This window comes from Equus caballus, chromosome 7 (assembly GCF_041296265.1).
Source record: "Equus caballus isolate H_3958 breed thoroughbred chromosome 7, TB-T2T, whole genome shotgun sequence".
Classification (NCBI taxonomy): domain Eukaryota; kingdom Metazoa; phylum Chordata; class Mammalia; order Perissodactyla; family Equidae; genus Equus; species Equus caballus.
This window is the reverse complement of record NC_091690.1, coordinates 13,669,162-13,695,314: the sequence shown is the minus strand read 5'-3', so window position 1 is coordinate 13,695,314 and position 26,153 is coordinate 13,669,162. Positions and strand designations below refer to the sequence as shown.

Sequence of the window (26,153 nt, the reverse complement as noted above, 5' to 3'; positions counted from 1 at the left end):
ATCATCAACCAGGTATTAAAAATTGCTGGGTGAATTTTAAAGCATGACTGACCTTTCAAATGCATACATGCAGAATAGTAAATGAGACTAAATTCTTTATGTGTTTTGCTTTTCAGTATTTTGCTATTCAAATTATTGTTTTTTAAACTACTATTTCAGTAGAAATCCCAAGAAAAATGTCACAAAAATGAGATGTTACCAAATTATGCATCTGAACTATTTAAAAGATGATATAACATATGAATTAACAGTTAACACAAAGTAACATTAAAAGTTATAATTATATATTTGTATACATTATATATTTTCCTGAAAAAGATATAATTACTAATATGGTCTCTAAAATTTAGACAATCTTAACCTTCAAGCATGAAAGCCTACATTAATAAAAGATCTTGAATATGATATCCTCAGCACCACTAGGGTTTGTTATGCTTACCTTTCAAAAATCTATAAATCTTTAAAGAAATAAAAATGATAAAAAATGTTTAATCCATGAAAAAACGTTTAATCTTTAAACATGAAGAGTCTATGTTTTGCAAACTGTGTTCACATCTATTTTTTACATACAATAGCCCAGCGAAGATTGATTCTAGTTTTGAAATATCTTTGATTCTTCCCTTACTCTACATTCACATTGGCATAATACTCGATGAAGATCCCATCATCTTGCTCTCAGAACACTGTAATTTCCTCTTACTTGGTTTCCACGCCTCTTGTATCTCATTCTAAGCCACTGTTTACGTCACCATCAATTTGGCCTTTACAAAACACAGATCTTTTCATATCACCTTCCCATCCCCTTATTAGCTTTGTTGCATCCCCACTGCCTACAGGATAAAGCGACACTAAACCCTTTCCAACTTGGTCCTACTAAAGGTTTTGCTGTTATGTCCAGCCATTCTATTTTAAGCATTCTTCACTCCAGTCAGGTAAGAATAACAAACATGGCAGACTTTTCACTCTCCCTAGAATACCATTCTCTCTTTTTTTTAATCTAGAGAATTTCTTACTCATCATGTAACCTTTTTTTATCTAGAGAATTCCTTACTCAGGTAACCTCTCCTGACTTCCTCTCAGCAGAATTAATCATTCCCTCCCCCAGCCTCCCAAAGAACATAGTAATACCTATGTTTGTGCACTGCTATCATCTCTTAATGAATCATAGCACCTAGCATAATGCCTAGCATACAGCAGGCATTTCAGTAGATATTTGATGAATGAATGAGTGAATGAACAAATGAATGCGGAGACCAGGTTAGCACTCCTTTTTTACACAGGAAAAAGTTCAGAAGTGATTCGGCTAAGGTCATCTAGCTAGATTAGGACCTAGATGACTATTATTTACATTTCATCAAAATTTACTTATTTTTGTTGCTTAAGTGTAATTATTCTAAGTGTAGCTAGTAATTAACCATAACCTGATAAAAATAATTATGAAAAACTCTAAAATAGGAATGTGGCTTTAAGTTGTTTCATTTGAAACATTTACATGTATAAATTTTAAAAACTCTCCCCAACTAAGAGAATTTCTATTCTTACGTGCCATATCTTCATTTGTCTAATTTAAAATACAACTTTTATGAGAATTTATTATATAAGTTATAAATTATGACTATAGGAACATGGAGAGGGAAATGAGTAACAGTTGAGAAGAGCTTCTGAAAAATGCTGGGACTTTATCTGGCCATTATTGGTTTAGCGTAACTAGGAGATCAGGAGAAGGACACAGCATTTGGAAGGTCCTGGCAGACAGAATCTACCATGGTTTATTCATAAAACATTGAGCTCTGCCTTACTGCAAAAGAGGCTTACAAGCAAGGTTGGATATGGAGCCACACTGTGAAAAAAAGATTTTCTTTAGAAAAACTAATGTGATGACATGAAATATCATTTGGAGAAAGTATAACTTTTTAAAGATATAAAAAGTTATCTATAAAAAGATAACTTTTTAAAGAATCTACATTTATCTTACAAATAAGAGTTAAAATGAAGTGTAAAAAGTTACGCTTGTTTCTGGAAAAATGGCAAACGGTCTCCCACTTCTAAATCCTGTCTTCAATAAAACAAGAAGATAGAGAACCGAGAAGATGGCACAACAAGAATGGGAAACATCTGGGAGACAGAGGGATTTGGGTGTTTGTAAGTGGGAGGATGTGGTAACTTAGCTGAAGAAGGCTGGGTGCCATGGCTGGGGCCAGGCTAGGCAGCGTTTTTAGGTGTAAACTTTTCTTCTCACATTGTGCTGAATGAATCATTGCCTGCCATGTCACCACTTCGGGGCTAAAAATAGCAATATCATGCACCAGCCATAGAGAGCAGGGTACTTGACATTACATAGCATGCAGTCCAGCTAGTGGGGGGAATAGATTGAAACAGGTGTAAGTGGGAAGCCTGGCTTTTGGAATTGCAAGCTCTCAGAGAATCAAACAGGAGAGATGCAAAAAAACAAAACAAAACAAAAATCCACACCTATGTATATTATGGTGAAATTTAAGAAGATCAGAGATAGAATGTTGTAGAAGAAAAAAACCAAATCACTTATAAAGAAACAAGAATTAGATTAACAGCAAACTTATTCAATAAAAAGACAAAAGTAATATTTTCTAAGCATTGAAGGAAAAGATTCAGCTATACTATCAGTTTATCAGTTAAATGTGAAGATGAAATAAAGATATTCTCAGATGTAAAAATCCCCTGAAATGTTACTGCACAAAGAACAACATTTTAAAATATTGTTTTGGAATTGGCTTAAAATTAGAGTTTACTCCCTCTGAGCCAGATACCACTGATTCTTTTCATTTCAATGAGATACAAATTTCAGAACAGAGAGAAAACAGTTCATAGATTCACATGCTGTTTATTTCTCTATTAAAAGCAATGCTTAAACTATATTTATTTGGTTTTAGCCTTCCACTTGAAAGTAAAAATCTGACATATCTAAGCAGTCCTAGACATCACAGTAGCCTGAGAATCTCTCGCTACTTAGTCTCCCAAGGGCTTAACTCCACTAACTTACTAAGTGAACAGATTTCTTTGTAAACAAACAGGAGAGCCCTTTCCTTAATTAGAGGAAGGTAAGGCAACCAGTCCCACAGTGAAAGAACTGAAAGCAGGGAACTTTACAGATATTATTAGTTCTCACAATGAAAACTTAAAAAGCAAAGTGATTTTTGGCGTACCTTACTAAGGAATAATGCTCATAAATTTATCAATATATTCTAATATTTGTATGAAATGAAGAGATTTGGTGCGAGTAGGGTGAGGTGGAGTTGGAGATATAGGATTACTGAAATGGACCATTATACATATTTGGCTCATAAAAATTAAAAGACAAAAAGTTTGTGTTAAGTTTTAATGAAGTTAGAACTTTCTAAACTGCATATGCCCATCTCTGCAAGAAAAGAACAGGGAAGAATTACCTCCATCCTATGAAAATATAAAAAGTAACTTCACATACTATTAAAGCAACTGTTCCTCAAGATATAAAGGAGAAAAAAATTCATTATTTGTGTTTTGTACATTCATACTGGTCCTAAATGTTGTGCTAAGAATGTAAGAGGATTAGTTTTACTTTTATGCTTTAGACTTTTGTTTTTCCTGAGGAAGATTCAGCCTCAGCTAACATCTGTTGCTAATCCTCCTCTTTGTTTTTTTTTTTTTGGTGAGGAAGCTTGGCTCTGAGCTAACATCTGTTGTCAATCTTCCTCTTTTTGCTTGAGGAAGATTGTCGCTGAGATAACATTTGCACCAGTCTTCCTCCATTTTGTATGTGGGATGCCACCAAAGCATGGCTTGATGAGTGGTGTGTAGGTCTGCTTTGGGATCCAAACTCACGGACCCTGAGCCACCAAACTGGAGTGTGCGAACTTAACCACTACACTACCAAGCCGGCCCCCAATCCTCCTCTTTTTGCTTGAGGAAGATTCGCCCTGAGCTAACATCTATACCAGTCTTCCTCTATTTTGTACGTAGGTTGCCACCACAGCATGGCCGCTGATGGGTGGTGTAGGTCCGTGCCCCGGAACTGAACCCAGGCCACTGAAGTGGAGCATGCCAAACTTAACCACTAAGCCATGGGACTAGGCCCAATTTTTATGTTTTAGACTTTTAAAAATGGAATTACGTAACAAAATGACTTTTTCTTTAATACTCGTGAGTATAATCAAATGATAAATAATGACATACTTATTCAATACAAATATTATTATTCTTACTTTTCTGGGTGAGGAAGATTGGCCTTGAGCTACATCTTGACTGGATTGAAGTGTGACATTGAGAAGAGAGAAATGGAATAGCTGGGGCTATATAAATAGTTGTAAAGAGTGGGAAGAATACTTCATATATCCCTTTTGAGCTAATAATTAAAAAGAAATGCACATACCAAATAATCTACTAATTGCTGAAACAGTAGAATTCTATGTAGCCAGTAGCAGGAACAGAAAAGCAAGGCAAGGCCTAGTCTTCAGATGGTTTAACACTAAGAGAAGTAGTTATACCAAGTTATCCTAAATCTCTAAAAAATATGTATTTAAAAAATATATTTAAGAGGCAAGAGAGGGCTGGGCCCATGGCCAAGTGGTTAAGTTCACACACTCCGCTTCGGCGGCCCAGGGTTTCACCGGTTCGGATCCTGGGCGCGGACATGGCATCGCTCGTCAGGCCATGTTGAAGCGGCATCCCACATGCCACAACTAGAAGGACCCACAACTAAAATATACAACTATGTACTGGGGAGATTTGGGGGAAAAAAGGAGGAAAAAAAAAGAGGCATGAAGTTTCTATATTTATCACTGATCCCTTGTTTAGCAAAAATCATTGTTTCATGAAGTTTCTATATTTATCACTGATCCCTTGTTTAGCAAAAATCATTGTTTCTATTTTCTTGAAAGTTTTAAGAACTTTGCTCAATTCTTCAGCATCTTCAACTACTTCCTCTACTTCCTTCCTACTAGCCTAAAAGCACTCTAATACTTCCCATCTTTAAGAAAAAACATACTGGGCCCCATAACTCAATCACTCTATTTATCTACTTCTCCTTGGTAGCACGTTTATAGAAAGAACTGTCTGTACATATTCTCTCCTTGTCTCATATTTCTAGCTAGCCTTTCAAACCTAACTTCTAGGCTCCTCATTCCATCTAAATTTTTCTTATCAAGGTCAAGGTCACCAATGATTTTTATTCTGAAATTCAATGATCAATTCTGTCCTCATTTTGCTTAACCTCTCAGAAGCACTTTGGTGTACTTAACAATTCCTTTCCTAATGAAAGACTCTCCTCAGGGTTTCTGTGACACCACAGTCTTCTCTGTTCTTGCTTTGTTCAACTTTTTGTTTTTGTTTCCCCTCATTAATAGTCTCATCACTCCTTTCCAGACAATAACTCTAAATGTTGGATTCCTCAGGGCTCATTAGTGAGCCCTTTTTCTTCTCTCCCTCACTGTCCTCTCTCTTTAGATGATATAATGCTTTCTAATGACTTAAATGTTCCCTAGATGCTAATACATTCCAAATTTATACCACTAGTCCAAACATCCATTTTGAGCTCCACATTGGTATATCCAACTATCTATTAGATGTACAAAATTAAACTCTTGATCATCTCTGAGGCAGCACTGCTTATTCCATCCAGGCCCTTGCAGGATTTGTTCCTCTCTGTTTTCCCTGTCAGTAAATGGTGCCACCTCTACCCAGTCACCAAATTCAGAAAACCAACATATCCTTTTTTTAACCCCAACATCCAAATCCATATTTCTATTCTTTCAGTAATACTTCCAATATCTACCTTGAATCCACACACTTCTCTCCTTCTGCTGTACTACCATAATCTGAGCCACCTTCAGCTTTTACCTGTACTACTGCAAAAGCCTTCTGATTGTTCTCCTTACTTCCTCTTGAACCTCACTCCAAACTAATTTCTACACAACAGCCAGAGGGATCTTTTGAAACTGTAAACAGGATCATAGCTACTCTACCAGGTAAAGCTCTTTCATGGTTTCCCATTGCACTTGGAATAAAATACAAACTCCTTACTCTATCCTAATCATGCCCCTTATCTCATTCCATTCTGTCCTTTAGTCTCTGTACTCCAACCTAACTGACTCCCTTTCAGGCTTATTGAATGTGCCACGCTTTCTCTCTTCTTGAAGAATTTGTTCATGCTGTCCTCTCCGCTTAGAATGGTCTTCCCCTCCAATTTTGTCTGGCTGGCATCTTCCTGTTGCTCACTTCTCAGATTCAATTTCACTTCTCTAGCAAGATATTCCCTAACTATCCAGGCCAAAATAGGTCTTCTCTCTTTTTCTTTATAATAGCACCTGTCCCTCCCTTCTACAGCATTTGCAATCATTTTTAATACTAGATTTCTTTGCTTATTTACTTGTTTAACTTTTTAAACGTATCTCTTACAAACTAACTGTAAACTCCATGGGTTAAGTACCATGACTGTTCTGCCCACAACACAGTCCCTAGCGTAAAACCACTGAAACAAAATAGGTGTTCAATTAAAATATTTTGAATGAGTGACTGAATAATATATAATTATACAAGTAATAAAAATAATTTGCTTAGAAAAGGGGCAAATGAGGTAGTGGTCACATATTATAAATCTCTATACCTTCAACAGAAGTTAACTGAATAGTTAACAGAGAATGCTCACATATACCAGTATACCAGGCACTATTATAAAAGCTTTACATGTATTAACTCATTTAATCCTTATGAGACTGCTATGAGGCAAACACTATCACTATCCCCATTTTATAGATGAGAATTGAGACACAGAGAAGTTGAGTGTTTTCCTAAGTTACACAGCTAGTAAGCACTAGAACTAGGATTTGAACCCAGTAATCTGACTCTAGAAGCCATATTCTTATACCATATTATGTTAGATCAGTGGTGAGCATTAAAAACATTTAACTGCTAGGTCCCTACCAGCAGACACAAGGACCATCCATTCAGAACAGAGGTTGGCTGTAACCGAGTGAAACGGCTGTAGAGGTGAAACCAGCTGCATACCAGGTTTGGAGAAACAGTTCTCCAGAGAGTCTCTGAACAAATTCTTTTCAACCTATTCACCAAAAGGGAAATAGCCAGCTCCAATAGGATATAAATATTCCATCTAGTGAGAACTTTTAACAAACCATATTTACTTGATCCTTAAACAGGAAGAAAAAACAGTTATGTCCTAATGACATTATGTACCATGGCAAATTATCTCATACTTAAAATATGTTCTTTCTATTAAAATTAAAGCACAATACTTAGTAACTAAGAGTTTTATCTTGGGAAAGAAAAATTATAATCTTTTTCAATTAGAGATTATTTAACTCATGTTGCTTTGTACAAAGAAATAACTACCAAATTGGAAATCGAGGAAAGTAAATTTTCAAGAGATTACTAAAAAGAGGCTCACGTAATAAGCAAAAGATGAAACTAGAGCTAGAGTGATCCTTTCTTACATGTACCATTTCTGTGAACCTACACTTTAAATGTTTTGTGAGCTTCTAAAGGATAGGGCAATTGCTTACTCATCTTTTATTACCCCAGAGTTTGCAAGGCATAGCTCTGGAAAGCTATAGAGATAAAGTGGTATTTGTATTGACTAGTAAGGACTATAAAAAACAGTACTCCAAGTGAAAAGAGAGGCAGAGAATTAATTTGAGTTTCTAATATTGTGTTGTGTCTTGGGAGGTAAATAATTTATATATTTTAAGTCACTTCTTTTGGTCTTCTTTATTTAATAATAGGAAAAAACTCTTCAGAATCACAGAGAAGGTATCTGTATGTGTTAGCAGAGAGTAGGTGGATGGGGGTGGGGACAACAATAAAATCTGGTGGGCCTGATGGAGATAAACAGGTAGGGTAAGGAAGACTAAACTACGTATTTCTGGAAACTTCACAGTTGGAAGAGTCAACTCTAGGAGCTGCCCAAATGTAAGAGAATGTAGTCCAAAGGAAAGCGAGTTAGTAGAAGACCACATACTCAGCAATGTGAGTTGTCCCTTGCAACTTCACAGATGTTCATTAAAACTACTGACAGGACTCAGGACATGCTACACCAAAGTATGACACTGTGGCATACTACATGTTTTAAACTGAAGGAATCTGAGAAACAGCAAGTGCAGGAAGGACCCTTTGACCTTTCCTTGAGGTAAGTTATAAGACCCTCATGGGAGAGGTGCCCTCCCCAGAGGAAAGGTATATCTGAAGATGGAGAGAGGCTGAGAGGAATCTGAACGAACAGGCCTTGCTAAGTTTTCCCCAGGTTACTACTCTTAACTTATACACCTTTCGTACTATCACATTTTCCCACAACTTTGCATTCTTCATCAAACCTGGCATAAAAATGCTTGGGTTTAACCACTTCTTTGGGTCTTCATTTTCTTATGAAAGCTCTCATGTCAAATAAAATATATTAAATAAGTTTGTGTGCTTTTCTCTTGTTAACCTGTCTTTTGTAACAGAGACCCAGCTGAGAAACTAAAAGGGTAGAAAGAAAAAGATATTTTTCTTCCCCAACACTACGAAATAATATGACTGGATTTTTGTGAAATATAGGGGCAGAAGTTTCACCTTAAGGCCAGATCTAATGTAGGGTAAAAACAACATGAACAATGCAAATTCAGAAGCAAAGACAGAAAATTATAAAGAAGTAAGCTAACAAAATCATGGAGGAGCTTCAGTCTTATTCAAACTTGGAAATTAGGTCAAACAAGTTCACTTATATTTCAGAGGGAAGAAAAGTCTCCAACAGCTACTTAGACAATGTCTCTAAAATGTAGGATGAGATCTTTGTAATAAGTAGGATCACTTCTACAATAGGTTTGTTATTTAGTAAGGGATAAACTTAGTTAACTATTCAAATCATTCACTTTCTATCTTATTCTCTAAGTGAAGACTTTGAAAATAATTTTACACTATTCTTCTCAGAATAGCTATATTATATAATATACAAACATGAAAATATATATGCTTGTATATGTGTACACATTTTAAGAATTACATGGATCTAGAAAATCATTAGAAAATTCATAATAGTCACTTTCATATTTAAAAAAAGTTGGAAACTGTTACAAGAAACTGAATCTTGAGAAGAACATTATCAAACACGGAGATAAAGAATGAACTGCTAAAGGAGAGAAATGAAAATTCATGTAAATTTGGTTATTAATTTAAAGATAAGCAAAGGTTGGTTTCAGAAAAGATGGATAAAGAATAGTAACTTCAATAGGAATTGGTATGAAGAACAGAGATCAGGGCCATGACTTCAGAGTCAGGAATACGTACAATGTGATTACCTATATGACTCAGGGAGACATGTGGAGCATGGGTTTAGAATGCCAGAGGATAGTAGTATTTCTTTTCATTCTCTAATTTTTCCTCAAGCTAGCTATATAAAGCTTTATCAAGATAATGATCTGAATAAAAGTGACAATTCCAGGTAGTGGGGATCATTGTTTATGGAGACTCCTGACAATCACCAATTGTTGAGACTAAGTCATAATAACTCAAAATTACAATACTGTAAGGTTTGAGGATTTTGAATTTTTAGAGAGCTTTAACCTTTTTCATAGGTTCTGATACAAGCCTAATTTGACTTCTCTTATTGAAGAAGGTTAGATTTGACATATAGGTATTTTTATATAAACATATGAATTGCAAAGTTATATTTTTTGAATTCCAGAGAATAAATCCCTATTCAATAAGAATAGGAATCATAATACTCTAATGGCTTTGCCTAGTTAGCAAGCAACTATAGAATAACTATTCTACAATATAAAAACAAGTTGATTCCCGTTGTTTTTCCTGAGCACTTTGATTCCTTTGAAAAATTTCACCTTTAATAGCAGTCGTTGACTTTACAGAAAGAGGAGAGGAAAGGCAAGAATGAGCAAAATATATAGCAGGTATAAAAGATGAAACAGCATATTACCAGGGTAAAACAACTTATCCTGGTGACACTGCTTCTTTAGCTGATTTACTTCTAATTAGTATTATTTCTCCCATCTCTTTCCAGGATACTATATATATTAAGAACAGATCAGTGCAAAATTTTACCAACAGGGACAATCTGGGTATAAAACTGGAAAAGAAGGATAGGGAGAGAAAAGAAAAAAAATCAGAAGACTATTCCACCACTAACCTGGTTTAGTTTCTTCCAGAGACTGAGGATGGGAGAAAGTTCATTAGACCAGATTTCTCTATCAAATTTGCAACCAGCTGTTACTGATCTACCCAAGATCCTCAACTGTGAAATAACCTGAAAGAAAATAACATGTAACAATAAGTGAAAATGACTTCAGTCAAAGAGAGAGAAATAGCATAGGTACAAAAATAGCCATATTTATTTTATAAAAATAAAGATCAAATATAAACAAGTTTTCATCCCATTCTCTCTGTTGAATTGACAATATTTTAATGATTTATTTGAGCAGTTACAAAACAAAAGTACTTGGGGCTGCCTCCATGGCCTAGAGGTTAAGTTTGGTGCACTCCGCTTTGGTGGCCCGAGTTTGTGGGTTCAGATCCTGGGTGTGGACCTACACTACTCATCAAGCCATGCTGTGGTGGTGACCCACATACAAAATAGAGGAAGACTGGCACAGATGTTAGCTCAGGGACAATCTTCCTCATCAAAAAACATAACTTAAAATTGAGAGAAGCCATTATAAAAATTACATATCATAATGGCTTTTATTTGAAAAGCTGCTTCTTTAGCCAGAAAGCTCTAATTATCCACTATTAATAACCTCTTAGTGTCTTATTTGCTCATTTCTGAAATCTAAAATATTTTTCAGTTTGATTTAAATTTCATAATTTCAAAATGCTGATAAAGATAGTTTTTTTGAAAATACGAAATGACAGGAAAGACACAAAAGAGCACAGCAAACTGTTTAAAAGAGCAAAACAATTTTAAGTAATTATTGATTGATAAAAATTATCAAAAATCTAAGTTTTAAGGCTCTATATTAACTTTAAGTTGTCATCTCAATGTTTCCTTTAACTTAAGACTCAAATGAAAGCAGTATAAATCAATTAGTTAAAATGAGGTGGGTAAACAAATATGTCCTATTTAGGGCTTTCACTTCTGTAACTTCCTTGTTCTCAGCTTCTTGATCTTCATTCTCATCAAAATCAGTTCACTCACATTTTCTTTTCTAAAACAGTGTTTAATGACTTCCATGTTAACAACATTAATCTAAATCATTTGCTAAGAATGATCCAGAATATTACTGAGTAGGCTAAATATTGTATTATAGATATTGGAGTGTGTATATAAAATCAGTGAGGTATCCACTGATTGTTCTTTGCAAATATTTCAACTTAATAAGAAAGCTGTGCTATCTCATTGCTTATCTAACATAAACAAAATAAACCCCAAAGCTAGCAGCCATATGCTTTCCTAAGCTAGTATTTTAAACATCGACATTTGCAGCATGTTGACTACTTTTCTGTTTCATTTTTTGAGAGATGTAAGTTCTTTTCCCTTCTTAACAGATTGGGCTATATTTCAAATTTTGTTGAGTTCTTGTATTAGTAAAGTTTGTAATAAAATAAGGGCCATAAATCTTTCGAAATGAACGCACTACTTAATTGTTAAACATCCACAATCATGCTGTAAAACCAAGTTACTTCTAGAGCTTTTGATTGATTTTCTAATCTCGAAAAAATTGTGCTGATTCAGTGTTTCATTTTCTTTGTTTTTCTGATAAATTATTTTCATTTGCTCTAGCTGAACCCTACAACAGCACCTAATTTATCAGCTTTGCTAGACAGCAAAACATCACTAGTTGGTAGTCAGAAGAAGTGCTATTTTAACTCGGGTAAAATTTGCTATCACTTATTTGTGTTTTAAATTTGCCAAATATGACAGAAAACAAATAAGAATGCAGCGAGATGTCTAAAGGAAAAAAGGTTCAAATATTTTTTTATACATGATGTTAAAAACTATTTTAAGAATAAAATGTTTACCAGCCCTGAAAAGGTCATGTTTTCTGTCCTAGAAAAAATAACATGTGAAGCTTGCTTTTCTTAATAACACTATCATTATGTAAGCTTTAATAATCAGAGAATAATAGAAAGGGAGTCCAAATATATAATAAAATATTTTTATAGTGAGAATAGGGCTATAACTTATAACAATGAGTCATCTTTTGTTTTTACAAAATCCTACATATTTATCTTTTTACAAAGCACAGATCATTCATGGTTTAAACCAATTAAAGATTTTTTTTCAATAATACTCCTTCAAAATGGTGTCAAAGCGGACAAAATTTCCCATGAACAACACATTTACATCATTTCTTGCATGTTCTATCCAACAGTTTGCATTATGCCACTGGAACACTGTGGGGCATCTACAAGGTTGTAAGGAAGCAACAGAAGAGATGCTGACACTCCTATTCCGCCTGTCCTCATTCCAAAGAACAATGAGAGATGCTTCAGAAATACCTATGCTTCTTCTGAGCAATTGGTGTGTTTTTAATGTAAGACACTAAATCTTACAGACAACTGTATTTTCCTTTGGATACTATGAAGCACAGACAATTTCTTTTTTGTTTTAAGATTTTATTTTTCCTTTATTTCCCCAAAGCCCTCCGGTACACAGTTGTATATTTAGTTGTGAGTGCCTGTGGTTGTGCTATGTGGGAGGCCGCCTCAGCGTGGCCTGATGAGCCCCATCACATCTACGCCCAGGATCTGAATTGGCAAAACCCTGGGCCGCTGAAGCAGAAGGCGCGAACTTAATCACTCGGCCATGGGGCCGGCCCAGAATTTCTGATCTAACAATATCAACTTTACAGAACCCCAGAGCATGAGCTTTGTTGTTTGTTTTGTCCTCTTTTGGCATAAACTGTTTCCCTAGTTTTATTTTCTTTTTGTTTCCTAATTTTCTCTTTGACTGATTTCTTCAACTATTGATTTTATACTAGTAGATTATTTATATTTTTGTAAGTCACCTCCAGTATAATCTTTCCTGGAATGAGAAGAAATACAGATTTTAAAAATAAACTCTCATTCCCAGTTTAAAGATGAGAAAATGGATTGTCAAAGAAATTAAGTAAATTACATTTTTGTCTCAGGAAATATGGCAGACTAAATGTCTGGAGAACATTTTCTAACACAGTACATTTAAAAATTATGAATAAATACCACCACCATCAACAAAAAACTTAAAATTTATGACTGAAATATCAGGGAAATTAAGGGAAATCTTTAAATGCTAGAGCCAAAGAGGAGAGCTAATCTAGAGATCTAGGTAAACTCTGAAGCCAGCATTTCTGCTGGGGCATCTGCCCATCCCAAGAGGCCTACAGCTTGTCTTGTTTATTTACTTTTTATTTTGAACTACTTTTAGACTTACAGAAAAGTGACAAAAATAGTACAGAGAATTCTCATTCACCACTTCACCCAGCTTTCCGTGATGTTAACATCTTATATAATCATAGTACAGTTATCAAAATGAGGAAATTAACATTGGTAAAATACTATTAACTACACTACTATAGACTTTATTCAGATTTTGCAAATTTTTCCACAAATGTTCTCTTTTCGTTTCAGGAGAAAAACCACCTTATATTTAGTTGTTATTTATCTGCAGTATCGCCCAAAACTGTGACAGTCTTTCCTTGTCTTTCATGACCTTGGGTGAAACCTGCAAGAATGCTGGTCAGTTACTTGTAAAATGTCCCTCACTTGAGTTCATAAGGTCTACATTTCCCAAGGTAGGAAATAGAAATCTAGAACCCTCAAAAAAGCAGGACCCAAAAGGATAATTAGAGAACAACCTGCCCTGCAGAGGAACGACTAGGGACACTTGCTTTTCTCTGCCTTGGCTTCAGGGTGATAATGTGATCTGTTTGAAATACTTGTGATCATGAAAATTCCACATATCAAAACTTATGGAACTGCAGTGAATGAGATTCTTGAGGAAAATTAAAGCAGTAAATGCTTATGTTTGAAAAGAACCAATGCTGAAAATTGAGCCAAACTTAATAAATTATGAAGTTGAGAATGTAGATGGAAGTACAGAATAATGAGCAAGAAAAAATTTAATAAAATAGGAAAAAGGTACAAAAGAGATCAGATTAAAAAAAGTTTAGTAAAAAGACTAACACGAGATCTCTGACTAGATTGAGTGATATATAGATAGATGATAGCTAAAATAAGAGAATGCAAAAATTTATTTTAAAATTCTAATTTTAAAAGTAATACAATTGCAGATACAGAAAAGACTAAAAGACAATAGGAGATTATTTTGAATAGGTTTATGCAATAAAAGTTGCAAATTTGGGTGACAGAGAAATTCCTAGAAATTAATAAAAGTCTCAAGAAAAAATAGAAAAACTAAATGGGTCTATAGCTGCTTAAGAAATTAAATAAGAAGTAAAAGATATTATCTCAAAGTAAATCCCAGACACCAGCAGTTCACATAAAAGTTCTACTAACATTCGTCAAACAGAAATTCAAATCTTTCACTATCCATTTCAAAGACTAGAAAACAAGGCAACATTCCCCAAATCAGTAATAGAGGCTAGTAAAAACATTATACCAAAGATAACAGACATTCAAAGATCAGTCTTACTCCTGAATATAGATGCAAATAAATAAATATCAAGCAATATTTTAAAAAAGGTATACATGATGATTTTGAATCTATAGTTCAATCATAGAAAATACAATGTACCACATAAACAGATTAGAGAGAAAAATACTATATTTATCTCAATATTGGGAGAACATATGGTCAATGAAATTCATCAATACATTCCTGGCAAACTACTCCTAGGCAAGCCTAGCAAAGATGTGTCAGATTGCTATCACAGCCCTTGAAAAATTATCCCTTCTGGTAATCACACCCCTTTGCAATGTAATATTCCACTCCTCCCATATCTAGACATATCTATTTCACCAACTCCTTGAAGTTGGGCTAGTCTTGTGACTTGCTTGGACTAAGAGAATGCAGCAAAAGATCTGCAATTTTCAACCCTAGACTTTAAGAGATCTTGCAGGTTCTTCTCTTGCCTTGGAACCTTGAAACACCACGCCAGCCTCTGGTAGATGAAAGGCCAAGTAGTTGAAAATCAAGTCACCCCAGCCAATAGCCAGTGCCCTCTGCAAACGGAGTAAGGCCATCTTGAACCTTCCAGCCCAGTCAACTCTCCAAATGAAGGAGGCCTCATGTGTGAACTCAGATGAAACCAAAGAGGAATAATAACCCAGCCAACTCACAGAATCATAAAAAATCATAAAACATTATTGCTTTAAGTCACTGAGTTTTGAGATAATTTGCTATGCAGCAAGGAATAACTGAAGCACCAGAAATAGTAGAAAGCTCCTTTAACCTATGTTATGGACTGAAAGTTTGTGTCCCCCCCAAAATTCATATGTTTAAGCTCTAACCCCCAGCGTGGCTGTATTTGGAGATGGGACCTCTAAGGAAGTAATTAAGGTTAAATAAGTTCATAAGAGTGGGGCCCTGGTCTGATAAGATTGATGTTCTTATAAGAAGAGACACCAGAGAGCTCTTGTGTGAGCGAGCTCTCTCCTTCTCTCTGCAAACATGTATGTGAGGAAAAGCCATGTAAGGACATCGTGAGAAGACAGCCATCTACAAGCCAGGAAGAGCGTCCTCACTAGAAACTGACTATCCTGGCACCTTGATCTAGGACTTCCAATCTCCAGGACTGTGAGAAAATGAATTTCTGTTGTTTAAGCCATCCAATCCATGGCATTTTGTTATGGCGGCCCAAGTCAATTAATACAGCCTTAGAAATAGTATCTACAAAACATAGCAAATATTATAATCAATAATAAAATGTTAAGAAGCATTTCCTTCAAAATCAGAGCAAGATAAGAAAGCTGAGTATCACTAGTTTTATTCCATATTGCACACAAGGATCTTGGTATCCCAAGAAGAGAAGAAAAAGTAATTAAATGTAAAAAGATTGGAAAGGAAAAGGGCTAAATCATCATCTTTCTCAGACAGTATAACAATTTACAGGAAAAAAAGAATTTATAATGCTTTTCATATAATATAAACTATATACTATATATTATATTCATACTGTATGTTTTTCTATTTGCGTGTATTTAAAATGAGCAAAAATTTATTAAATTTTTTTTTAACTTCACTTCAAGTAGTATGTCCTTTTTCAATCATTATTTGGGAGCACTTAAAAGTTTACTTAGTCAATATTCTCATCACCCACCCCCAAACATTTTCATGCTTCCTCCGGCTAGGTACAATAAATATATTCAACTGTGTTACCAAACACATCAGGATGCAACAAGCCATACTAAATCTTCCCACATGCTGCAAAAATGAAACAGTACGCTAGCATGTGAGATATAGGAGAATATCCAGAGGTTTATCTTTGCAATGTTAATATATGCAGGATAAAAGGAGGAAAACCCCTTTTTCTATGTCTCTCATGTCTTTCAATAAAAATGTTCATGCCACTCACATACAAGACCAAACTGTAATTTATGTTGGCGATCTGTGAGCTGAGATTTCACTCAAGATCAAAAGTGAAATGTACAGGCACTTGACCATGTAAAGAACTCACATCATCACTTTTTCAAGGCAATATGATATTAAAAGCCTGAAAATAAATTTCAGGAGACCTCCTAGCTTGTAGAATTTTAACATAAGCAAATTAAGATGAACTCTCTCATCAAAGGATGTTTAAATTTTACTAAGACTAGTGAATATACCAGTTTTCAAATGCTGAAGTATAGAGCCAGCCCTACTGGCTAAAATTTGGCATGCTACGTTTTGGTGGCCCGGGTTGGATCCCCAGGTGTGGAACCACATGACTCATCTGTCAGTATCCATGCTGTAATGGTGGCTCACATAGAAGAACCAGAAGGACTTACAACTGGAATATACAACCATGGACAGGGGTTGTGGGGAGGAAAAAAGAGATACCGAGGTATATATTACTTGAGGTAATAAGCTAAATGCTTCATTGTAAGTCATACATATTAATGTTTTATATATAATTCGGGTAAATACTAAATAACTCAGACACGGAATTAATCACTAAATTATACGAAATGTTTGGATCCATCTCTGCCTTGAAGAGATGTAATTACGATGCTTTTTTGCACTTTGTATAATTAGTAGCTCTAACTATCCTACTTGCTGAGAGTAAAATTATACTTTTGTTATTCATGGAAGTACAAATAAGACAGACAGAGAATATATAAATACATTATATAGAAACACACCCACACATACACATATATAAGACCTTGTGTCTCCTAATACTTTTATCTTTTTATTTATATACCATGTTTGAAAACAGTTCAGCAGTTAATTATAAAATTAAACATGGCTCTGTCAAATGCTCCAGCCATTCCACAACTAAGTATTTGTCCAAAAGAAATAAAAGTATATGCTCATACAAAGACATAAATGTTCATACTAGTTTAATTTTAGTAGCCTCAAACTGGAAACAATATGAATGTCCTTCAACGAGCGAAGGAATAAGCAAATTGTGGTACATCCATACAACAGACTACTAATCAGCAATAAAAAGGAACAAACTCCTGATGCATGCAACAAAGACAAATGTTAGAATTATGCTGAATGAAGCCAGGGGGGCCGGCCTGGTGGCACAGTGGTTAAGTTCGCACGTTCTACCTTTGATGGCCTGGGGTTAGCCGGTTTCGATCCTGGGTGTGGACCTATGCACTGTTTGTCAAGCCATGCTGTGGCAGGTGTCCCACATATAAAGTAGAGGAAGATGGGCAGAGATGTTAGCTCAGGGCCAGTCTTCCTCAGCAAAAAAGAGGATTGGCGGCAGATGTTAGCACAGGGCTAATCTTTCTCAAAAAAAAAGAGAGAAAGAAGCCAGACAGAAAAGAATCCTTAATTGTATAATCCTTTTATATGAAATTCAAGAAAATGCAAACTAATCTACTAGAAAAAAAAGAAATCTGTAGTTTCTGGCAGGGGAGACAGGAGGAAGAGATTACAAAGTGTTAGAGAAGACTTTTGGGGATGACGGGAATGTTCACTCCCTCAAGGTGGTGATGGCCTCACAGGTATATATATGTCAAACCTTATCAGATCATACACTCTACATAGTTACAGTTTATTCAGCGGCAACTAACCTCAACAAAGCTGTACAAAACTGAAAAAAGATAATTATTACAACAATGTTAGGTAGTTCATAGAATAACCAGGAAAGTGGAAAAGCAGGCTTTAGGGCCAGTAAAAACACTGGTTATTCTAGTAGGAAAAGGAAGGAAAAGTTGATATTGCCACTGATCATAGAAGCTGTAGATTTCTCACTGTCATCACTGGTCTTGGCTCTGGATGCTACCCAGGAATTAGAACTTGCTTCCAGTGCCACTTCTTCCCAAGAGAGGCAGGGAAAGCATCTCTTTGATTCACTAGGTCCCTGTTCACACGCTGGAGCTGGGGCCTGTCATGCCTGTGCTTGAACTATGAGGCGGGCTCGGAAAGGGAGTGTCTGTCATTTTCAATACCTATGGTGGTAGTAGCGTGCTGCCTCCTACCACGAATATTTTGGAAGAAAGTACTAAAAGCTGTCTACATTTAATTGGGTGACAAGATAAAGAAGACACATATAAATATCTGTCACATTTATTTTAACTTTGTAAAATTAATTTTACTATGAACATTTTCAAAGATACACAAAAATTGATTTCATTAAGAACAGTTTCAAAGATACACAAAGATACCCATCATGCAGATTCAACCATGGCCAAGATCTTCCTCCACTTGCTTCATCCATCCCTAATTTATTTTCTTTTATTTTGTTGTTATTATTCCTTAAGTATCTTAAAACAACTTCCAGGCCACATGTTATTTAACTCCTACATGCTTTGTCTGTAGCTCAAATAAATGGGCATAATCACAGCGCTATTATTTCACCTAACAAAATTAACCAAAATTCATCAGTGTCATATAATACCCAGTCCATATTTAAACTTCCCTTACGGTCTCAAAATTTGTTTAAATTGGATTGTTCAAATTAGTATCCATAGAAAGGTCGTATAGTTGTTAAGTATTTTAAGTCTGTTTAATATACAGCAGTTTTTCTGCCCTCCCTTTTTTGCATGCCATTAACCTGTTGATAAAAGTGGGTCAGTTATCTTGCAGAAGGTCCCACAGTCTAGATCCATTGGTGTAATTTAATTTTCTCCTTTACCTTCTTTGTTTCCTGTTGAGTGGAAATGAGTTCCAAAGGCTGGATGAGATTCAGGTTCATTTTTTTGGGAAGGAACACTTTGGAAACTGTGCTTCCCACTGCATCACATCAGGAGGCACACAGTGTCCGAATGCCTCCTCTGTGTGATACAAAGATTGAGGAATGGGTATAAGCAGTAACAGCTGATCCCTCTCGTTTTTTTCCCCCATCCACCTTCCATCTAATGATTTGAAACTTTGATAACAATTATCTGAATCAATTATTTTATTAGGGCTTGTAAAATAGCAATTTTTAAAATTCTGTCATTCCTTTTATATTTACTATCCAGGATTATTCAGTAAAGAAGCACTTTCTTTCATCAACTTTTCTTTTATTACCATGAAATACAGTTCACAAAGGAAAGGTAATATAAATATAAATGCTTAATTCTTTCCTTTTAATTGCCATTATTCAAACCAAGAGATATTTTTATTTTTTACTAAATGATAAGCTATAAAAGTAAAAAATCAAGTTAATAATATTTGAACTTAGCATTTTCTTGTAAACATTCAAAAGTAGTAAACATAAAATCATTGTGTTTGTTACAAAAGTAAACAGATTGATAATGTCTTTCAATTCACTTGCTTTTGTCTGAAATGGTCTTAGAACTCAAACGTGATGAGTATTCAAACTCAGATTTGCCTGCAATTAGAAGTAAGAAATTACTATACCGTGTATAAAAGTATATATATTACCTCTCTTTGCTGATGGTACTATTGGCAAAGTTGTAACTAATAAATATGTTCCTGAAACATGAGTTTATGTATTTAAATGGAAAGATATCTGAGAGAAAAAAAGCATCTTAAGCTTCCTAATTTCAAAACATGAATTTATCAGGAACTTGTGACTTCTCCAATAACTGATGAAAAACCATTTGAGTCAGGATAACTGCAGCTGCTGAGTATGAGTAACCACAGCTGCTGAGCTCACAAAAGTCATTCACTGAAAGGTTGCTAAAATTATTACATTAGCAATTAATCGTCAAATCTTTGACAATAGAAAAACCATCATTACATTGTAAGAATAAATATAACAGATTTTAAGAATTTTGCTATGAAACTGCTATTGAGTCTATGAAAAAAAAATAAAGTTCTGGAACTTCAAACCATGTTTAGGAAAAAATAAGTGAATAGGTAGCTAGTGCTTAAAAGAAAACGAGGGAGTGATTTGTTGAAGACTATTTTAAGAATAGCACTTTAGTATGAACTAGTATTCACTGACATCTTTAAGTTCCAGTTCATGAACTTGCTAAAAGTGTCATCTTGGGAAAAATAACGACCTCTCTTGACCTTAATTTCCTCAACTGTAAAACGAGTTCAATAATAACACATATCATAGGTTTATTTTGAGAGTTAAATGAGATAATACATGTAAAGTGCTTAGGACAAAGCCTATTACAGGAGGCACATTAGGTATCAAAACCATCATTAGCATCATCATCATCATCATCAACATAGATTAAGATGACACTAGATACACCCTAAAACCTAAATAATCGTATGGGGTGAAGACAAAAATGACAATTTCAAAAGAGATGTAAGTAAAGCTGTGTGACTGACATAGCTTGGTTTGTAATGTGATGGTTGGATTGGCACACAGTACTTCATCTGATTTTAGTAATATAAAAATTATATAGCTGTTTTCGGACAAAAAGGATTCTAAAAACCAACTTTTGATTCCATATTTTTTTCCTCATAGTTAATGTCTCATGACCAGAGCTGTATCTCCTCAAAACATCCTATTTGTCTACTTCATTCCTAGATCATAATTCTCATACAACTCCTACCTTTTTCATATTTCTATTTTGTTTTTTTTTCTGGTGAGAAAGATTGGCCCTGAGCTAACATCTCTGCCATCATCACAGTAGACGTACAAAAAGCATTTGACATAAAGTTACTTAAGAAGTAAGAACAGAAGTAAACTTTCTCAATCTGATAAAGGACATCTATAAAAAATCTTCAGCTAACATCACACCTAACGGTCAGAATGCTTTCTCTCCACGATAAGGACAATGCAACGTCTATTCCTTCTATTCAGCATGTACTGGACTTCCTAGTCACATTTAAAAGGCAAGAAAAATAAAATAATACAGATTGGAAAGGAAGCAGTAAAAGTGTCCTTATTTGCAGACAACATGATTGTTTACATAGAAAAACCTACGGAAACAACAAAAAAAGCTATTAGAACTTTGTCACAGAATAACAATATCATTTAAAACAGCATCAGAAAAGATAAGTAAATTCAAAAAGATCACAGAAATATATTTTAAAAGATCTACAAATTGAAAAGATTCCTCATGTTTATAGTTCTGTAAACCCAATATTGATAATATTTCAATTCTCACCCAATTGATCTCCAGTTTCAATGCAACCCCAATCAAAATCCCAGTAAATTTTTCAATGGAAATTGACAAACTGATTCTAAAACAATATTAAAAAAGAATAAACTCAGAGGACTTTAGATTATCCGATTTAAAGACTGACCACAAAATTATAGTAATCAAGACATGTTGCTTTAACATACTAGTAGACCTATAGATCAAATGAACAGAATAGTAGTGGGTCCATTAAATATGCCCACATATATATGGTCAGTTGATTTTTCACAAAGGACCCAAGGTAATTCAATGGGTGAAACAAAGAAAGAATCCTTACAACTCAATAGTAAGACAACCAGTAACCAATTTTTTGTGATCAGACACTTCACAAAAAGATATATGAATAATCAATAAGCACACTAAAAGTTGCACAATATTATTAGTCATTAGAAAAATGTACATTAAAACCATAATGAAATATTTCATACTAGAATGGCTAGTAGTAAAAAGACTGACAATATTAATTTTTTTTTATTTTTTATTTTTTTAAAGATTGGCACCTGAGCTAACAACTGCTGGCAATCTATTTTCTTTTTCTTTCTGTTTTTTCTCCCCAAATCCCCCCAGTACATAGTTGTATATTCTAGTTGTGGGTCCTTCTAGTCGTGGCACGTGGGACGCCACCTCAACATGGCCTGACAAGCGGTGCCATGTCTGCGCCCAGGATCCAAACCAGCGAAACCCTGGGCCGCCGCAGCGGAGCACGCAAACTTAACCACTCGGCCACGGGGTCAGCCCCAATATTAATATTTTTAGAGATAAAATTTTAGTAAATCTCACTGGTAAAATGGTTTTCGGATAATTCACATCAGCACTAAACTTGTCTAAATATAACATTAAAGCTAATGATCTATAAAGACAAAAAGTATCTTCAACAAATCATTAAAGTACTAGACAAAAACTAGATGTTACCACAACTAGAAAACAATTAGATATTGAAGAAAGAAGGTAAGGATAAAACATTTCACTACAAATTCAGGTGATCCATTCTCAATGAGCATTATCTGGTGCATCACTAACTGATTCCCTCTGACAAACTGCAACCACAGAGACTTATATAAACTTTTCCCACTTTCCTAAACTAAACTCACACTTTAATGAGAAGATCTAGGAAACCAAGGGCATTAGAATCTCCAAATTTCCCCCTCTGTTTCAAAGTAGCTCTTTTTGTTTACTCATGTTCTTCTTCATCTCATCTTTAAGAAACAATTATCCTTTCCGCTTTACAAGGCTAACATACCTGCCTGAGTCTCCTATGGGAGCTTGTCTGCATAAGTCACCCCACCTCTTGCATATCCAATCTCTACCTCTAACTGATTGCTTTCTCTCAGTCAAGAAACATGTTCAAGTCTCCCATAGCCCTAGAAATTTTTCCTAAACCCGTGGCTTACTCAAGACACTTTCATCATTAAGATTACCAAAAGAGTACTGGCGGGGTTCAGGACACACTATCCTAAAATATGGCACCTTGGCATACTGAATATTTTAAGTTAAAGGAATCTGAGAAATAGCAGGTGGAAGGACTCTCTGACCTTCCCCTGAAGCAGGTCATAAGACCCTCATGTGATAGATGTCCTCATTATATCTGGAGGAAAGGAGCATCCTAAACTATGAAGACAGAAGGACACTGAGAAATCTGAATAAATAGCCCTTGGTAAGTTTCTCCCAGGTTACTTTTCTTAGCTCATAGCCCTTTGTCCTATCACATTTTCCCACTACTTTCCACTCTTCATCAAACCTGACATAAAAACGCTCAGGTTTAATGGTTTCTTCTGGTCTTCATTTCCTTATGAAGGCTCCCATGTCATGCAAAACTTATATTAAATAAATTTGTATGCTTTTCTCTTATTAATCTCTCTTTTCTTACAAAGCCCCAACTGAGAATCTAGAAGAATAGAAGAAAAAGATTTGTTTCCTCCCCTACAGTATTATATATTCAATTGATTCTATACAGCACATTACTTGCAATATGGATAAAAATATTCTTTTCCCAAAGGTCATAAGATATGCTAATATCCAATTATAATCTGCAATTGAGCTTTTTTTTTTTTGGTGAGGAAGATTGGACCTGAGCTAACATCTGTGTCAATCTTCCTCTATTTTTTATGTGGGATGCCGCCACAGCATGGCTTGATGAGTGGTGTGTAGATCTGCACCTGGGATCCGAACCTGCAAACCCTGGGCTGCCGAAGCGGTGCGCAAGAACTTAACCACTAGGCTGGCCCCACAATTGAGCATTTTTATCATTTCAAATTTCTCCACTATTAACTTATTATTTCCTGTTAAGGAAAATAGTGGTTGCCCTATGGCTTATCGTATACTTAATTATATATAATTATATAAGTATATAATATAAATTATCTAATTATGCAATTATATAAGTATATAATTATAATTATGCTATATAATTATATAGTACATTTAATTTAGTCAGCCATAAATTATTATTATACTGTTCCACAGCCCCTGAAAGGACCTTACAGCAGTCTACTCCCAATCCCTTCCTCCTAAACTTGTGCTATTGTTGCTCGTTTTACTTTCACAAATGCTATAAATACATAAGAGATTGCTACTATTTTTGCTTTGGGCACTTTGTTATCTTTCAGAGAAATTAAAATAAAAATTTACTTTAAACTTCATTTATTCCATTTCCAGAGTGCTTCATTTTTTTGTGTAGATCCAATATCCTGTCTGGTATCACAGCTCTTCTGCCTGAAAAACTTCCTGTAACAATCTTGCAGAGTAAATCTTCTCACAATAAATTCTGTTTTTGCTTGTCTAAGAAAGACTTTATTTCTTCACTTTTGAAAGATATTTTGCTGTGGGTAGAATTCAGCATTGAAAGGTTTTTTTGCTCAGAACTTTCAAGTTACCATTCTGTTATCTTCTGACTTAATTCAACTCCTGAAGAGAAGGCTGCTCTAACACTTATCTTTGTTCCTTTGTATGTAGTGTCTTTTTTTCCCCTCTCCGGCTGTCTTTAGTACTTCAGTCTCTTGTTTTCAATAGTTTAAGTATTTTATGCCTGGGTGGGTTTGTTTTTCTTGGGGTGCAGTGGGGATTTATCCAGCATGGTGTTCTTTGAGTTTCATGGACTTGTGGATCCTAGTTACATAATTGTTAGACTGTTTGATATTGTCCCACAATATTGGATGCTTTGTTCTATTTTTTTTTCACTCTTTTTTTTCTCCTGTGTTTCAATCTGGGTAACTTCTGTTGATCTATCTTCCATCTCACTGATTCTCTCCTTGGCTGTTTCAAGTCTATTGATTAGCTTGTTGAAGCTATCATCTGCTACTGTACTTTTTATTTCTAGCACTTTCATTTCATTTGTTCTTATACATTCTATTCATTCTAATAGTTTCTGTATCTCTGCTGAAATTAGCATCTGATCTTGCATATTGTTTAGCTTTTCCATCAGAACATTTAACATACAAATTATAATTATTTTAAATTGCCTGTTAGATTATCCCAACATCCATGTCATTTCTAAGTCTGGTTCTATTGACTGTTTTTTTCTCTCAAGAGACAGAATTCCCAAGAGAGTGTACCTTCTTCTCTTGCATTTTCATATGTCCTATAATGTTTTGTTGAGAGATGAACATCTTGTGAAGACCAGTAGAGACTAAGGTAGTTTTAATGCTTGGACGTGGGTATGTCTTTCCTTGTGTTAGGGCTGTAGTGTGGGAGTTTGTGTTAATTAAGTCAGAAGTTGGGTTAGATTTGAGAGTTGTTGTTGCTAGAGTTACCCTTAATACTCCACAAGTTTCAAATTCCTCTGCAGATACCTTTTATTTAGGTTGGGGGTTGATTTGACAGTGGATTTTTATCAATGTCTGCCCCACTCTCATGTTTAGGTCTTTTCTTCTTTGTGTACCTCAAAGAGGGTCTATCCTTTGTGACTCTCTCAGCAGTATAAAACTGTTACTTATTACTTACTCAGTGTTTGTTAGCCCATTCTCTGTTTTTCTAATTAAGTATCTGTCTTAGGTAGACAGTGTATCTCTGGGTCTTGGAGATATGACCTTCTCAAGAGATCTTTTCTCCTGTCCCAGCTGTAGTTCTGGGCCTAGCACAGATTTCCACTTTCTCCCACAGGTCTAGAGGGCTTTTTCTGTTTGCTAATATGCCTCAGAGAGGGTCTGTCTGCACTCTTCAACCCTTCTGGCAGTGGAATCACTGCCACTTATTACTTGAGATTTATTAGCCTGGTGGTTAATGAGGGAGGATGGATGGCAGCATTCTTGTTGTTTGGACTAAGCTTCAGTCTTAGGTAGACACTGTGTCCCTAAGTCTTGAGGATGTGGCCTTCACATTGCTCCTGCCCCCCCAAACTGTAATTCAGGCACAGATTCCTTCCCTAACAGAAGGATAGAAAGTTTCTTTCCTATTCCCTTCTCCCAGCTGCACTGAGTTTTCACCAGTACCCTAAGGGCAACAGTGGTTTTCTTCCTTTATTTTGTTTTTTTGTCCCCCTCCCCACAGATTAAGGCTTTTTGTTCCATAAAGCAGCTAGAGGCAGTTTCATGTCCCTCCTCCACCCAAAGTGA

General features: G+C 35.2%; 1 protein-coding gene across 4 annotated transcripts in view; it reads right to left on the bottom strand.

Annotated features, from left to right (window-relative positions):
- DYNC2H1 (dynein cytoplasmic 2 heavy chain 1) overlaps positions 1 to 26,153 on the bottom strand; it is a 292,362-nt gene that overhangs the window by 76,943 nt on the left and 189,266 nt on the right. For all 4 annotated transcript variants that reach the window (XM_023644714.2, XM_023644715.2, XM_023644716.2 and 1 more), the window contains one exon: positions 10,145 to 10,261. In XM_023644714.2, coding sequence (XP_023500482.2) covers positions 10,145 to 10,261 — 117 coding nt within the window. The remainder of the gene's footprint in view (positions 1 to 10,144; positions 10,262 to 26,153) is intronic.